This window comes from Rhinopithecus bieti, unplaced genomic scaffold (genome assembly GCF_001698545.2).
Source record: "Rhinopithecus bieti isolate Rb0 unplaced genomic scaffold, ASM169854v2 scaffold_1530, whole genome shotgun sequence".
NCBI lineage: Eukaryota > Metazoa > Chordata > Mammalia > Primates > Cercopithecidae > Rhinopithecus > Rhinopithecus bieti.
In genome coordinates this window covers 1,535,465-1,552,107 of record NW_016803808.1, presented here as the reverse complement: position 1 = coordinate 1,552,107, position 16,643 = coordinate 1,535,465, and the positions used below count along the sequence as shown (strand labels likewise).

General features: G+C 43.3%; 1 protein-coding gene across 1 annotated transcript in view; it reads right to left on the bottom strand.

Annotated features, from left to right (window-relative positions):
* CPSF3 (cleavage and polyadenylation specific factor 3) overlaps nucleotides 1–16,643 on the bottom strand; it is a 52,854-nt gene that overhangs the window by 21,853 nt on the left and 14,358 nt on the right. The window contains exons 8-12 of the mRNA XM_017853226.1: nucleotides 12,721–12,896; nucleotides 11,406–11,564; nucleotides 9,399–9,545; nucleotides 3,886–4,070; nucleotides 1,245–1,299 (exon numbers count right to left, since the gene is read on the bottom strand). Of these exons, the coding sequence (XP_017708715.1) occupies nucleotides 1,245–1,299; nucleotides 3,886–4,070; nucleotides 9,399–9,545; nucleotides 11,406–11,564; nucleotides 12,721–12,896 (722 nt within the window). The remainder of the gene's footprint in view (nucleotides 1–1,244; nucleotides 1,300–3,885; nucleotides 4,071–9,398; nucleotides 9,546–11,405; nucleotides 11,565–12,720; nucleotides 12,897–16,643) is intronic.

The window sequence follows — 16,643 nt, the reverse complement described above, 5'->3', positions numbered from 1 at the left end:
GACGGTGTCTCACTCTGTCGCCCAGGCTGGAATGCAGTGGTACAATCTCAGCTCACTGCAACCTCTGCCTCCCAGGTTCAAGTGATTCTCCCACCTCAGCTTCCCAAGTAGCTGGGATTATAGGCACCCACCACTATGCCCGGCTAATTTTTGTATTTTTAGTAAAGACGGGGCTTTGCTGCATTGGCCAGGCTGGTCTCGAACTCCTGACCTCAGGTAATCCACCCGCCTCAGCCTCCCAACGTGTTGGAATTACAGGTGTGAGCCACCACACTCAGCCCCACTATTCATTTTTAAAGTCTCATGTATGGCTGCGCGGAGTGGCTCACGCCTGGAATCCCAGCACTTTGGGAGGCCGAGGCAGGCAGATCAAGAGGTCAAGAGACTGAGACCATCCTGGCCAACATGTTGAAACTCCGTCTCTACTAAAAATACACAAAACTAGCTGAGCTGACCCTGGTGGCGGGTGCCTGTAGTCCCAGCTACTCTGGAGGCTGAGGCAGGAGAATGGCATGAACCTAGGAGGCAGAAGTTGCAGTAAGCTGAGATTGCACCACTGCACTCCAGCCTGGCGACAGAGTGACACTCCATCTCAAAAAAAAAAAAAAAAAGTTTCATTTATTTATTTTTCTGAGACAGAGTGTTACTCTGTCACCCAGGCTGGAATGCAGTGGTGCAATCATCGCTCACCATGTGTACCACCATACCTGGCTTTTTTTTTTTTTTTTTTTTCTGAGATGGAATCTCGCTCTGTTGCCCAGGCTGGAGTGCAGTGGCCGGATCTCAGCTCACTGCAAGCTCCGCCTCCCGGGTTTACGCCATTCTCCTGCCTCAGCCTCCCAAGTAGCTGGGACTACAGGCACCCGCCACCTCGCCCGGGTAGTCTTTTGTAGTTTTTTGGTAGAGACGGGGTTTCACTGTGTTAGCCAGGATGGTCTCGATCTCCTGAGCTCGTGATCTGCCCGTCTCAGCCTCCCAAAGTGCTAGGATTAGAGGCTTGAGCCACCACGCCCGGCCACCTTTTTTTTTGTATTTTTTGTAGAGATGGGGTTTCACCATGTTGCCCATGCTGATCTTGAATTCCTGAGCTTAAGGGATCTGCCTGCTACAGCCTCCCAAAGAGTGGGGATTACTGTGTGAGCCACCACGCCTGACTGAAACCCAGTATTCTTAAATACAACATCTCTCAACTGCACATAAATGAGCTCAAGGGAATAAACGCAGTGTGTTCCATACTTGTTTACCTTTAAGCAAGTAAGGGCAAACAGCAACCAGGCAGTGCTATACTTGTTCTCACAACTATAAACACAGAGGGTTGTATTTCATAGGATTTCTTAGGGTTATTTTCTCCTTAATTGTCGGTAGCTTTCAGAAAAGAACCTTTGCTCCTAGGAGACTAATTTTAATACAGTGATGTTGTACTTGAGAGAGAAAAACAACTAAAGGTAATGATTTTAAACCATTAAAATCATGGGTGAGAAACAGAACACTTCAATAAGAAACCCAGCTTTTCCAGAACTCAGTTCATCTTCTAAACTGTCTGACTGCAAAACTTTATTTTTTCTTCCCACAAATCCACCAGCAGTGGAGGATGGGAAATAGAGTTCTAGATTCTCAAATGAGTATATTTTCTACAGGTATAAGAAAATACTATTAAATTGGCCCCTGAGAAGTTTTGAACAGTAAGACTCAGGAGTAACCGCAAACATTTACAACAAAAACCTCATACCCTAAGTTTTGCTTTTTTTCCTTCAATTCACCTTCAAAAAAGAAAAAAAATTTCTTTTTTTCCTCCAATTCACCTTCAAGAAAGGATATTCATTAATTAGCATCTGCAGGTTTGGCTCATTATGTATTAAAAGTGTGTTGTAAAGTTGCTATTAACTTTTTTTTTTTTTTCAAGATGGAGTCTTGCTCTGTTGCCCAGGCTGGAGTGCAGTGGCATGATCTCGGCTCACTGCAACCTCCGGCTCCCGGGTTCCAGCGATTCTCCTGCCTCAGCCTCCTGAGTGGCTGGGACTACAGTTGCGCACAACCACAACTGGCTAATTTTCGTATCCTTAGTAGAGACAGGGTTTTCTCCATGTTGGCCAGGCTGGTCTTGAACTCCTGACCTCAGATGATTTGTCTGCTTCAGCCTCCCAAAGTGCTGGGATTATGGACGTAAGCCACAGCTCCTGGCCCATATGTTGATATTTAAGCCTTCAATTAAATCATTAAAAATTTAAGCCTGAGACTGGGCATGGTGGGTCATGCCTGTAATCCCAGCACTTTGGGAGGCCAAGATGGGTGGATCATTTGAGGTCAGGAGTTTGAGACCAGCCTGGACAATGTGGTGAAACACTGTCTCTACTAAAAATACAAAAAAAAATTAGCCGAGTGTGGTGGTGGGCGCCTGTGATCCCAGCTAATCAGGAGGCTGAGGTAGGAGGATTGCATGAGCCTGGGAGGTGGAGGTCGCAGTGAGCCGAGATCGCGCCATTGCACTCTAGTCTGGGCAACAGAATGAGACTCCTTCTCAAAAAAAAAAAAAAAAAATTATTTGTGCCTGTAGTCCCAGCTACTTGGGAGGCTGAGATGGGAGATCAGCTGAGCCTAGGGAGGTCAAGGCTGCAGTGAGTCATGAATGCATCACCGCACTCCAGCCTGGGCAACAGAGTGAGACCCCATCTCAAAACAAAAAAACAGAACATGGGAGTTGCAGGTATCTCTTCAACATACTGATTTCAATTCGCTTTTAAAAATTTAAAATTCTATATGTAATTTTTTAAAAGTTTCCCTTAGAAGTATTTCTAAAGGAGTTATGATCAACAGAAGTAAAGATGCAGACTTCTGACAGCATCCCTCTAAAAAGGCAGCTCAGGCTTTCCTTACCTATTTCAACTTCAAATTCTGAAAGCAGTACATTTCACTGAAAAATGATTAATTCTTTTTTTATTTTTTTGAGACAAGGTCTTGCTCTGTCACCCAGGCTGGAGTGCAGTGACAGGGCAATGGCTCACTGTAGCCTCAACCTCTTGGGCTCACGTCATCCTCCCACCTCAGCCGCCCGGGTAGCCGGGACTACAGGCACATGCCACCGTACCCAGCTAATTTTTGTATTTTTCATAGAACTGGCTTTCACCATGTTGCCCAGGCTGGTCTTGAACTCCTGAGCTAAAGCGATTCACCTGACTTGGCCTCCCAAAGTCCTGGGATTACAGGAGTGAGCCACCGTGCCCAGGGTTGATTACTTCTTTTTTGTTTGTTTTGAGACAGAGTCTCACTCTGTCACTCAGGCTGGAGTGCAGTGGCGCAATCACAGCTCACTGCAACCTCCATCTCCCGGGTTCAAGGGATTCTCCCACCTCAACCTCCCAAGTAGCTGGGATTACAGGCACCTGCAACCATGCCCAGCTAAATTTTTTAAAAAATATCTATATTTCTAATAGAGCCGGTGTTTTACCATGTTGGCCAGGTTGGTCTCCAACTCCTGACCTCAAGTGATCCACACGCCTTGGTCTCCCAAAGTGCTGGGATTACAGGCATGAGCCACTGTACCTGGCTGATTAATTTTTAAAAAGAAAATGTTTCCATATATTCCATCATATCTACACAAACATACATGGCTACAGTAACAAACAGTAAGGAACAGTTCTTTACCCTCAGATGTGGGAAGGAAAAGCAAGTGGAGATGTGGATTAAAGATCTATGAGATTCAGCTGCATTAAGATCTAATCAAGCTGAACATTTTCCACCTGAAGAAATGAATGGCCAGAAGCAAAAGCAGCCAGAAAGGATAAGGATAAAATTCCTGTAGTACAACAAGTAGACAGAAATAAGCATATTCTTTTGACTAAAGATCTATTTTCTTATGAAGTACAGTCTTTCATGAAGAAAAAACACGGATCGGATAGACAGGAGCCATAACCTTTTACCTTGGCTAGTTTTTCTCCTCTGAAGTTTAAGGTCACTGCTTCTGTATTCCGAGGATTATGGACCTCTATGTGAACTTCATCATTATCTTCATATTCTCGAATCAGTGCTGCTTTCAATCTGGCCATTTCGTTCTGTTCTCCATGGACTAAAATCTACATAGAATAAATGTTAAAAGAATATAGGGAAACATTATTCAGATTAATCATGGTCCTGAGTTGAATTAATTAAGTATATGAAATAGAGACATACTTGGAAGTTATGAAACTTTACCACTAGGACCTCCAGCCAATTCAACTTGTATACACATATTCATTCTGTTTGGCTTTAAAAGATCCTTATGTGGTACTATTTGAACAAAGAGTAAAGAAACTTTTTTTTTCCTTTTTCTTTTTTTGAGGTGGAGTTGCGCTCTATTGGCAGGCTGGAGTGCAGTGGCGCGATCTCAGCTCACTGCAACCTCCGCCTCCCAGATTCAATCAATTCTCCTGCCTCGGTCTCCCGAATAGCTGGGACTACATGTGCGTGGCATCACGCCCAGCTAATTTTTGTATCTTCAGTAGAGACGGGGTTTCAGCATGTTGGCCAGGATGGTCTCGATCTCTTGACCTCGTGATCCACCCGCCTCGGCCTCCCAAAGTGCTGGGATTACAGGGGTGAGCCACGGCACCCAGCCAAGAAACTTCTTTTCTACTCCAGTCTTTGTCACTAATGAGATACATGCCTTTTCCATGTTTCACTGCTTCTATGTTCATAGTGGTAAAGGGCTGACTTCTGTAATCTCTTCTAGTTTTAAATGCCTATGACTTGTACAAAACTATTGCTACCCCACTGTCTTAGAAAACACCCATAGTTTCCTTTTTTTTCTTTTTGTGAGATGGAGTCTTGCTCTGTTGCCCAGGCTGGAGTGTAGCAGTGGCGTGATCTCAGCTCACTGCAGCCCCTACCTCCTGAGTTCAAGCGATTCTCCTGCCTGAGCCTCCCGAGTAACTGGCACTATAGGTGCACACCACCATGCCTGGCTAATTTTTGTATTTTCAGTAGAGACGGGGTTTTACCATGTTGGTGAGGCTGGTCTCGAACTCTTGACTTTGTGATCTGCCTGCCTCGGCCTCCCAAAGTGCTGGGATTACAGGCGTGAGCCACCGAGCCTGGCCTACCTCATATATTTATATATTTTTGGAGACAGGGTCTCACTCTGTTGCCCAGGCTGGATTACACTGGTGTGATCATGGCTCACTGCAGCCTCAACCTCCAGGGATCAAGCAATCCTCCTGCCTCAGCCTCTGACATAGCCAGGACTACAGGCATATGCCACCATGCCCAGCTAATATTGGTATTTTTTGTAGAGACAGGGTCTTGCATGTTGCCCAAGGTGGTCTCGAAGTCCTGGGCTCAAGTGATCTTCCCACCTTGGCCTCCCAAAGTACTAGGATTATAGGTGTGAGCCACTGTGCCTGTCCTAATAAAATATTTCAGAACCAAATGGAACATTTTATTACTTTATGTATTTCTTTATTGAAAGACAGAGTCTTGCTCTGCTGTCCAGGTTGGAGTGCAGTGGCATAATCTTGGCTCACTGTGGCCTCAATCTCCCAGGCTTATGCAATCCTCCCACCTTAGCCACCCAGGTAGCTGGGACTACAGACATGAGCTACCATGGTTGGCTAGTTTTATTTTATTCTTGTAGAGACAAGGTCTCACTATGTTGTCTAGGCTGGTGTCAAACTTCTGGGCAGTCCTCCCACCTCAGCCTTGCAGAGTGGTATGATTACAGGCATGAACCACTGTGCCCAGCCCCAAATGATATATTTTAGAGGGTATTTACAACAACAGCATTAGCTACCAGTCCCTTTTCATTCACTTTTGTAAATTCTATCTTACAAGACAGATTGTTCTTTTTTTTTTGTTTGTTTGAGACAGTCTTACCCTGTAGCCCAGACTGGAGTGCAGTGTCGTGATCTTGGCTCACTGCAGCCTCTGCCTCCAAGGTTCAAGAGATTCTCATGCCTCAGCCTCCAAGTAGCTGGGATTACAGGTGTGAACCACCACGCCTATCTAATTTTTATACTTTTAGTACAGATGGGGTTTCACCACGTTGGCCAGGCTGGTTTTGAACTCCTGGCCTCAAGTGATCCACCTGCCTCGGCCTCCCAAAGTGCTGGGATTGCAGGACTGAGCCACTGTGCCCGGCCAAGATAGATTGTTCGTAGCATCTCACACATGGTAGATGGCTTGTAGCTGGGCATAGCCAGCACCAGCACGTGGCAGGGCTTACTGCTTGGTGGGGAAGGGCCTGGGCCTGGCTGCCTGAGCAGAATCCTGGTGCTGCTGCTTATTATAATGCTGTGTAACCTTGACCAAGTGATTTCATGCCTCAGTGTTCTCATCTGCAGAACAGCTGTCGGTCATGAAAATTAAGCAAGTCAGTTCATATAAAACACATGTACGGTGCCTGGCATGTGGTACATAATCAATGTAAGCTAGTACTGATTGCTGCCACCAACACTACTAGTGTTGCAATTTTATCCTGCAGCTATACTTTTGCTAGAGCCAGTTATTACGGGAAAATGAGCATGAAGTTCAACCCAGGAACTTAAACTATCAGCAGAAGTAGAACCAGAGAGCGACGGGATGGAATGGGCTGAGGATGAGGTGGTGGCACCACACAGAAAGAGCGACACGGCTTTTCCTCCCTGGCTTGGGAATCTGGGGGTGTTCATGCACACATTCAATAAGAAACACCTGGGAGGAGCCTCCCTGGCTTGGGAACCTGGGGGTGTTCATGCACACATTCAATAAGAAACACCTGGGAGGAGCCTCCCTGGCTTGGGAACCTGGGGATGTTCATGCACACATTCAATAAGAAACACCTGGGAGGAGCCTCCCTGGCTTGGGAACCTGGGGATGTTCATGCACACATTCAACAAGAAACACCTGGGAGGAGCCTACTCTGTGACTAAATTCTACACACCGTGGTGCTATGGACAGGAGAGTGGTTTTTCTCGACCAAATAATCTGCTCATTAAGGGCCAGTGGCAAATGCCTGTGAGGACTATCATGCTAGAAAGAACTCAAAAACTAACAAAAGACTGTATGAAAAGGTGCTCAGCATCATTAGTCATTAGAGAAATGAGAATCAAAACCACGAGATACCATTTCACTAGCTGAAAAGTGACACAGCCCAAGTGTCCATCCACAGGTGAACGGATTAACAACATGTGGTCTACATACAACGGACCATGACTTAGGCATGAAGTGCTGATACATGCCACAACGTGATGAACCTTGGAAACATCGTAGGCATTATGATTCCTCTTAGATGAAATACCTAGAAGAGTCAAATTCATAGAAACAGAAAGTAGATTCGAGATTACCAGGGTGAGGGGAGGAAATGGGGAGTCACTGTGTAACGGTACAGAGTTTCTGCTTGGAGTGATGAAAAGCTGTGAAAACAGAATGTGGTGATGGTTGTACAACACTGTGAATATAATTAATGCCACTGGTTTGTACACTTAAAAATGGTTAAAACTGCAAATTTTATGTTAGATATTTTACCACAGTAAAACATATTTAAAAAACAACAAGCAAGGCCAGGCGCAGTGGCTCATGCCTGGAATCTCAGCACTTTGGGAGGCTGAGGTGGGTGGATCTCTCAGGAGTTCGAGACCAGCCTGGCCAATGTGGTGAAACCCTGTCTCTACTGAAAATACAAAAATTAGCTGGGCGTGGTGGCACGTGCCTGTAACCCCAGCTACCCGGAAGGCTGAGGCAGGAGAATCGCTTGAACCCAGGAGGCAGAGGCTGCAAGGAGCCGAAATTGGCGCCTCTGCACTCCAGCCTAGGCAACAGAGCAAGACTCCGTCCCAAAAAAAAAAAAAAAAACCAAACACAACAAGCAAACAAACAAAACTAACAAAAGGCCATTTCTTCTGCTTTCCAATACACTTGGAAAGGCCACTTCATCTATTTTCTATGGACACATGCTTCATTAGTGTTCTTCTATTCAAAAATACACACTTTTTTCAGCTTATCCCTCCTTTCCATCAAAATATCTAATTTATTTTTAATAAGTTACATCATACTTAAAAATAGAAGTTGGCCGGGTGCAGTGGCTCACACCTGTAATCCCAGCACTTTGGGAGGCTGAGGCAGGTGTATCACGAGGTCAGGAGTTCAAGATCAGCCTGGCCAAGATGGTAAAACCCCATCTCTACTAAAAATACAAAAATTAGCCAGGTGTGTTGGTGGGCACCTGTAATCCCAGTTACTCAGGAGGCTGAGACAGAGAGCTGCTTGGGAGCCAAGGTGGGCGGATTGCCTGAGGTCAGGAGTTCGAGACCAGTCTGGCAAACATGGTGAAACCCTGTCTCTACTAACAATACAAAAAAATTAGACAGGTATTGTGATGTGTGCCTGTAATCCCAGCTACTCGGGAGGCTAGGGTAGGGGAATTGCTTGAATCAGGGAGGTGGAGGCTGCAGCAAGCCGAGATCGTGCCACTGCATTCCAGCCTAGGCGACAGAGTGAGACTCCCATCTCAAAAATAAATAAATAAATAAATAAATAAATAAACAAATAAATAAATCATATACTAATAAGGAGCTATATAGTATATTTCTTTTTTTTTTTTTTTGAGACAGAGTCGCCCAGGCTGGAGTGCAGTGGCATGACCTCGGCTCCTTGCAAGCTCCACCTCCCGGGTTCACACCATTCTACTGCCTCAGCCTCCTGAGTAGCTGGGACTACAGGCGCCCACCACCACACCCAGCTAATTTTTGTATTTCTAGTAGAGATGGTGTTTCACCGTGTTAGCCAGGATGGTCTTGATCTCCTGATCTCGTGATCCACACTCCTCAGCCTCTTGAAGTGCTGGGATTACAGGTGTGAGCCACCGTGCCTGGCCACGCTATATAGTATATTTCATATCTACTTAAATCTTAAACTTATACTATTATATGACTTGTCTTTCTCCTCTCTCCAAATGATCCTTGTACTATTTCTTATTATTAAGCATTTACTATGTGCCAGGCACCACATTAAGTGCTTTAGATATTTTCTCTCACTTCGTCCTTACAATAACCTTATGAGCTATTATTATTCCTATTTACAAATGAGGTACAGAGAGGTTAAGTAACTTGCCAAGGGTTACACAGTAAGTAAGAGATGGAGCTGGCATCCAAATGAGCAGTCATACTCCAAGCCTGGCTCTTAAATTATTGGAGAGGCAGCAGAAAATAATAGAAAAACATTAGGATTGGGGTTGGTAGGTCTGAGTAAGAGTTGGTTACGGAGAAAGGGTGCAGCTTGCTGAAATCAAAGGGGAGTTGTAAAGGCCAAACCCGAGCGCACGTGGAAGGCTCTGCCCATGGGTATTGCATTAGTAGGTGGTGATGCTTGCTTTGTGAACTGCCTGCTGCACAGTTTCCTGGGTATGCACTTCTTTTCCCTTTAGTACAATAAATCAAATTCGTAAGACTAACCACATGAGGCGGTTTCAAAGCACGAATAAATTCACTGGTTTGCTGGTAATCCGTGTGAGCTGAGAAAGAAATGTAATCAACAGACATTTTCAGTGGTAACTTCTGTCCAGACATAGTAGTGATTTCTTCAGGTTCAGACATGATGTGCTGTGGAAAATGAAGAAAAATAACATAACAAACTACCCAGTTATAAACGTAAAGGTAGATTTTCATTTTTTCATGCAGTCATAAACTCATGTTAAATTTAGGACCTTCAGCACAAAATCATTCTAATATAACTGACTCAGTAAATATCAAATACTCATGCTCTCAATCAAGCAAACATTTAATGAGAAAAGTAAACAAATTAGCTAAAACTCATCTATCTGGTGTGCTGTCAGTGAGAATCATAACTCTCATGCCTGGAAAGACAAACCTGTATCCCAACTATTCTTGTGCTCTCCAAAGTCATTTCCCAGATATGTGGATACATTTCTATTCTGACAATCTTTGTTTTTTGAAATAGGGTCTCACTCTGTCACCCAGGCTGAAATGCAGTGTGCGATCTCAGCTCACTGCAGCCTCAACCTCCTGGGTTTAAGCAGTCCTCCTGCCTCAGTCCCCCAACTAGCTAGGACTACAGGCATGTGCCACCATGCCTGGCTAATTTTTCTATTTTTTGTAGAGATGGGATTTCTCCATGTTGCCCAAGCTGGTCTTGAACTCCTGAGCTCAAGTGATCCACACGTTGTGGCCGCCCAAAGTGCAGGATTACAAGTGTGAGCCACCGTGCCAGGCCTGGAAATCCTTTCTTTTTTTTTTTTTTGGAGATGGAGTCTTGCCCCGTCATCCAGGTTGAAGGGCAGTGGCGCCAATCTTGGCTCACCGCAACCTCTGCCTCCAGTTTCAAGCAATTCTCCCTGCCTCAGCCTCCCGAATAGCTGGGATTACAGGCACACGCCACCACACCTGGCTAATTTTTTGTATTTTTAGTAGAGACAGGGTTTCATCATGTTGGCCAGGCTGGTCTCAAACTCCTGGCCTCAGGTGATCTGCCCACCTTGGCTTCCCAAAGTACTGGGATTACAGGTGTGAGCCACTGCACCCAGCCTGGAAATCTATTTTAAATACAACATTGCCACTAAAGAACTTTATAGAACAAGGTAAAGTAATAAAGATTATCAAAATAAAGAATCATGTTATATTTTTAAAAGTAAAATAGATGTTAATGCTAAGAGGATGAGAATGTGATACCTGGATGCTCAGAAACTGCCTCTCAAATTCTGCATGTATTTTCTACAATTTCTACATCCCTAAGAGCTGAAAATCAATGTTTCATAACAGTAGAAAGTGGTCAACCCAAACACATTCTACAGCTTTTTAAGATCATACAGGCCGGGCGCGGTGGCTCAAGCCTGTAATCCCAGCACTTTGGGAGGCCGAGATGGGCGGATCACGAGGTCAGGAGATCGAGACCATCCTGGCTAACACGGTGAAACCCCGTCTCTACTAAAAAATACAAAAAATGAGCAGGGCGAGGTGGCGGGCGCCTGTAGTCCCAGCTACTCGGGAGGCTGAGGCAGGAGAATGGCGTAAACCCGGGGGGCGGAGCTTGCAGTGAGCTGAGATCCGGCCACTGCACTCCAGCCCAGGCGACAGAGCGAGACTCCATCTCAAAAAAAAAAAAAAAGATCATACATATTAGTAAACCTGTTCTTCATGAGATGAGGGAGGGTATTCACGTGTTTGTCTCAAATAGGTTCCTGTCCATTATTCACTACTTGCAACCAGATGAGCACTTCTCAAACTTTAATTTGTACATCAATCACCTGGGACCTCATTATGCCATTCAGTGTCTGCATAATTCCACATCCTACGCTCATATCTAGCTACCTATTCTCATCCTCATTTTTAAAAATCAAAACTTGTACTATTTAAAGAATTACTTCAGTGCAAAAACCTGTGAGGACCCTACCACCTCCGTAATTCTGATTAGGAATAACACAATAGCCTATGACTATAACTGACCTTGGCAAGTGTCCCTTCCACACAGTATCCTGCTATAATGACACCGTTCCTCTTATCAGTACACCAGCTTTCAAATAACTCTCTGGATAAGCCACTTTGCATCATGCCTGGGGAGGCCATTACAACACTGGGACCAATGTCATCAAAATGATCCATGCTCTAAGAGAGAAAACAGAATGGGAAAAGTATGTTAGCTACCAGCAGCTGACAAAGCATTGTTTCTTTTTAAAGAATAACAACAGGCTAAGGAAGAGATTAATCACACTACTGAAAGGGCCTTCACAAGATCGGTACACATTTTAAGTTCAGTTACCAAGTTCCTACGCAGTTTACGCTAGGAATGGTAGAAAACCAAGTAATAAAAGCAGTCAGTTCACGCTGATCTTCAAAACCTTCTACTGGTAGCTGGAGAGCCATCAGGACCATCAGGACCATCTTCAGTGCCTAGCAGGCAGGCAGAAAGTAAAAGGAAGAGTCAAATGGGTCTTGATCTACCCAAGACACAACTCTGAAAAAATATTCCCAAAGACTCACAAAGGCTTTGCGTGCTCCATGAATATTTTGAGCTGGCCTGGAAACCAAAAGGTTTAATGCTGTTCTAGGGAGAACTTGTCTATAATCCTTAAGCAGTTAACTTAAAATATATACTTTATGAACAAAGCCTATTTACAACTGGAAGATCACTTTTAAATTATTTCAGATATCAATTATTTTATTATGATTCAAGCATCAATTGAGTTAAACAGTATTTTTTAAATTAAATAAAATCAGATTTTATTGAATGCTTCTAGAAAAGTATATTAAAATTTTCATATATAGAATTTGCAGCACTAATCAAAAAGATGATTTGGTTTGAGTGAGAAGAGAAACTTAAATACATAATAGAAGATACTTTTCTCCTCAGAACTTTTTATTCCTACAGCAAGAGATAAGTATTATAAATACTGAGAACACACGGCTACTTGGGGCAAGTGGCAAAATCTGTTGAAGCAACAAAAGAATGTCAGCTGCTGAAGTTTTGATTTCTCGCAGAAAAACGACACCGGCTAGAGAAGAGGTAAGACTCCAGCAAGAGGAATTCAGTTCGAGTCACTGACACGTACTGCCTACGATTTTTGTTTTATTTTTATAGAGACACAGTCTCATTATCTTGCCCAGGCCAGTCTTAAACTCCTGAGCTCTAGTGATCCTCCTGCCTCGGACGCCCAAAAGGCTAAAATTACAGCCATGAGCCATCACATGAGGCCTCGTACCTCCTACTCCTAATGACTGATTTGGTTTTATCCATCCTTGTCTTTCTTCCACAAGCACTCACCTTGAGGTTACTAATGTGTTTGAAAACAAAGGGATTATTGATGTTGATCTGTTTGCGGATTTTGTCATTCATGGCATTTACATATGTCTGGTACACGGCCATACACTTCTTGGCCAAAGATGATGCATAGTATATTGGAATGTCATGTAGTTCTGGGTGATTCTGCCAGTACTCATCTAGAGAGATTTTGCAAGAAACAAACATCACTTTGTTACATGGGGTAAAGAGTTCAAATAATAAACGATACACATAGAAACAAGAAATGATACACACACAACCAAGAAATAAAGCACATAACTATATTTTAAAGAGTTTAAGCAAAATTATCCTGGTTGTAACTAACTTAAATTTACAAAACCAAAACTTACTTCTAAATGGCACATGACCTAAAAAAGAATGCTGTGATCATAGTTCAAAGATGTGGAGGCTTTTAAAAATGACTCAGTATAAATTTACACTGAAGTCTATAACTTATTACCATAACGAGACACTAAATGATACATTTTTATTTAAATGTATTAGAAAACATATTAGAAAAAATTCTGTGGTTTTAAATAAAAATGTAGTATTAACATTTCAAACAGATTTATTGAGTGCTAATTACAAAATAGAATTGCCAAGAGTTCACTGATTTTGAACACTTAAAAAAAAAAGTAGTCATATTATGCTATTATTGTTTTTTTTTTGTTTTTGTGTTTTATACCCAGGCTGTTGACCAGCCTCGAGGGTAGTGGTGTGATCGTGGCTCATGGCAGCCTCAACCTCTTAGGTTCAAGTGATCCTCCTAAGTCAGCCTTCTGAGTATCTGTGACTACAGGAGTGTGCTACCACCCTCGGCTAATTTTTTTTTTTTTGGAGACTGGGTCTCACTATGTTGCCCAGGCTGGTCTCAAACTCTGGACTTAAGTGATCCTCCTGCCCAGCCTCCCAAAGTGCTGGGATTACAGGCGTGAGCCACCACACTCAAGCCATGCTCGTATTTTTAAAAAACTATTAACCAGTTTCTGATAATTAAAGAAAGCAGTGGGTAATATACCTTCAAAAAAAGACTTATGTTAAAGGAAAAGCGCTCATTAAATCCCAAAATTTTATCAAGGTAGTATGGCTGAAAGACACCCTTTATTCTAATAGGTGCCTCTGCGGTTTGAAAATGTATTATATGCCTATTATATTATTTGCATCTATAATTTCTAATTTTCTTTCTTTTTTTTTTTTTTTTTTTCTTTTTTGAGACAGAGTCTCGCTCTGTCACCCAGGCTGGAGTGCAGTGGCCGGATCTCAGCTCACTGCAAGCTCCGCCTCCCGGGTTTATGCCATTCTCCTGCCTCAGCCTCCCAAGTAGCTGGGACTACAGGCGCCCGCCACCTCACCCGGCTAGTATTTTTTTTAGTAGAGACGGGGTTTCACCGTGCTAGCCAGGATGGTCTCGATCTCCTGACCTCGTGATCTGCCCATCTCGGCCTCCCAAAGTGCTGGGATTACAGGCTTGAGCCACCACGCCCGGCCTAATTTCTAATTTTCAAAACAACTTATGAAGACTTATCACCATCTTACCTAGCAAACTAAAACAACAGGCTGAATATTGTGTGAATTTTATTCTTCCATTTGATGTATCAACGATAATTCTATATGAGGACAAAAACTTTGTCACGTGTGTTACAAATAAATTTCCTGCTTTGTCTTCTAGTTTATCCCATTCATGATTTGTTTCTCTTACGATTTCTTAGATACCCTAAAGCAGATTACATCCCACAACCACGCCACCATTTCTTGTTTTGTTGTGCGTGTTTTTATGAACAAATTTTGAAGATTAAAAAAAGTTAAATAATTTGCCCAAGGTCATATGGCTGTAGCCATATGATAGATTTGATCTGAAACACAGATAAGATTTGAAAGCAGCTGTCCTTTCTATTATACTATATTACAAGGGAGACTTTAAGGAAAAAGGGCAACCAGTTGCAAAGAGCAGATGGTAGAACTGCCAGATAAAAATATCAAATACCCAGTTAAACTTGAATTTCACGTGAACAACAAAAGATTTGTAGTATAAGAATATATACTAACGAGACCAGCCTGGCCAATGTGGTGAAATCTCGTCTCTACTAAAAATACAAAAATTAGCCAGGCATGGTGGCGCACGCCTGTGATCCCAGCTACTCAGGAGGCTGAGGCAGGAGAATCACTTGAACCCGGGAGGCAGAGGTTGTGGTGAGCCAAGATCACACCAAGCTAAGATAGTGCCACTGGTCTCTAGCCTGGGTGACAGGGTGAGACTCTATCTCAAAAAAAAGAATATATATTAAATATTTGGTACACTTATATTAAAACATTATTATTTATCTGAACCTAAAATTTATGAGTTGTCCTCTAGTTTTATTTGCTAAATCTGGCAATCCAATTTGATGGTGGCAACATCGTTTCAACTTCCTAACTTCTCTGCTCTTCATCTTACTGGTCACAAAGACTTGGACTTCAAGACTTCTAAGGACGAATTTGACTTGCAGTTAGGAAGGAGGACTAATCAAGATCAAAAGACTGAATTAGATTCGGATTTGGGAAATTCAGCTTTTAGAAGTCCTATCTGTTACAGATTTGCTTTTCATCTCGGGTCATTTCTTCCAACTTTCCTTCTGTTTTCCTTTTCAGTGTGACAGGGATACTATTTTTTTCTCCTCCTCACCGAGACGGCAGAATAGAGAGGAAGAGGTAAGATGCAAGCGTTTCTAGTGCTTCACACAGAGGTTACATACATGCAAAGCACCCATTTTATTATTTGTTTTTTTGTTTTTTAGATAGGGTCTCATTCTGTTGCCCAGGCTGGAGTGCAGTGGCACAATCTCAGCTCACTGCAACCTCTGCCTCCCAGGCTCAAGTGATCCTCCCACCTCAGCCTCCCAGGTAGCTGGGACAACAGGTGTGCACCACCATACCCAGCTAATTCTTTGTATTTTTTGTAGAGACAGGGTCTTGCCTTGTTGCCCAGGCTGGTCTCAAATTCCTGGGCTCAAGTGATCTTCCACCCTCTGCCTCTCAAAGTGTTGGAATTAGGGATTACAGGCGTGAGCCACTATGCCTGGCTGCAAAGTACCTTCTTTTCTTCTTTAATAAGAGTGCTTTTCCCAAATAGATCACAGAATGTGAGGTAGAAAGGATCATTAAGTACAAATGTATGCTAAAAGTAACCATTGTTCCTCTTATTACAAAAGTTATACATGTTCACTGAAGTACTTGTAAAATGGAGAAAAACAGAAAAAAAATATCACCCATATTCTCACTATCCAGATTTAGCATCTTTTCGGTCATTTGTGTGTGCATTTTTTACCTAACTAGGATCAGAGTACATACAGGTTTTTTTGTTTGTTTTCAGAGTCTCACTCTGTCAGCCAGGCTGAAGTGCAGTGGCGCAATCTCAGCTCACTGCAACCTCTGCCTCCCAGGCTCAAGCAATTCTCACGCCTCAGCCTCCAGAAAAGCTGGGACTACATGCGTGCATCACCACACCTGGCTCATTTTTCTATTTTTGGTAGAGACGAAGTTTCACCACGATAGCCAGGCTGGTCTTGAACTCCTGGCGTCAAGTGATCCGCCCACCTCAGCCTCCCTAAGTACTAGGATTACAGGCGTGAGCCACTACGCCTGGCCCAGAGTACATAGTTTTGAACTCTACTTTTTTGGTTGACTTATTATGTGAAAGTATGTAATTACTCATCTGTAACACAATTTTTTCCTATAATGTTATATTTACTGACATGATATTTCTTTGAAAATACTAAAATGGGCCGGGCGCGGTGGCTCAAGCCTGTAATCCCAGCACTTTGGGAGGCCGAGATGGGCGGATCACGAGGTCAGGAGATCGAGACCATCCTGGCTAACACGGTGAAACCCCGTCTCTACTAAAAATACAAAAACTAGCCGGGCGAGGT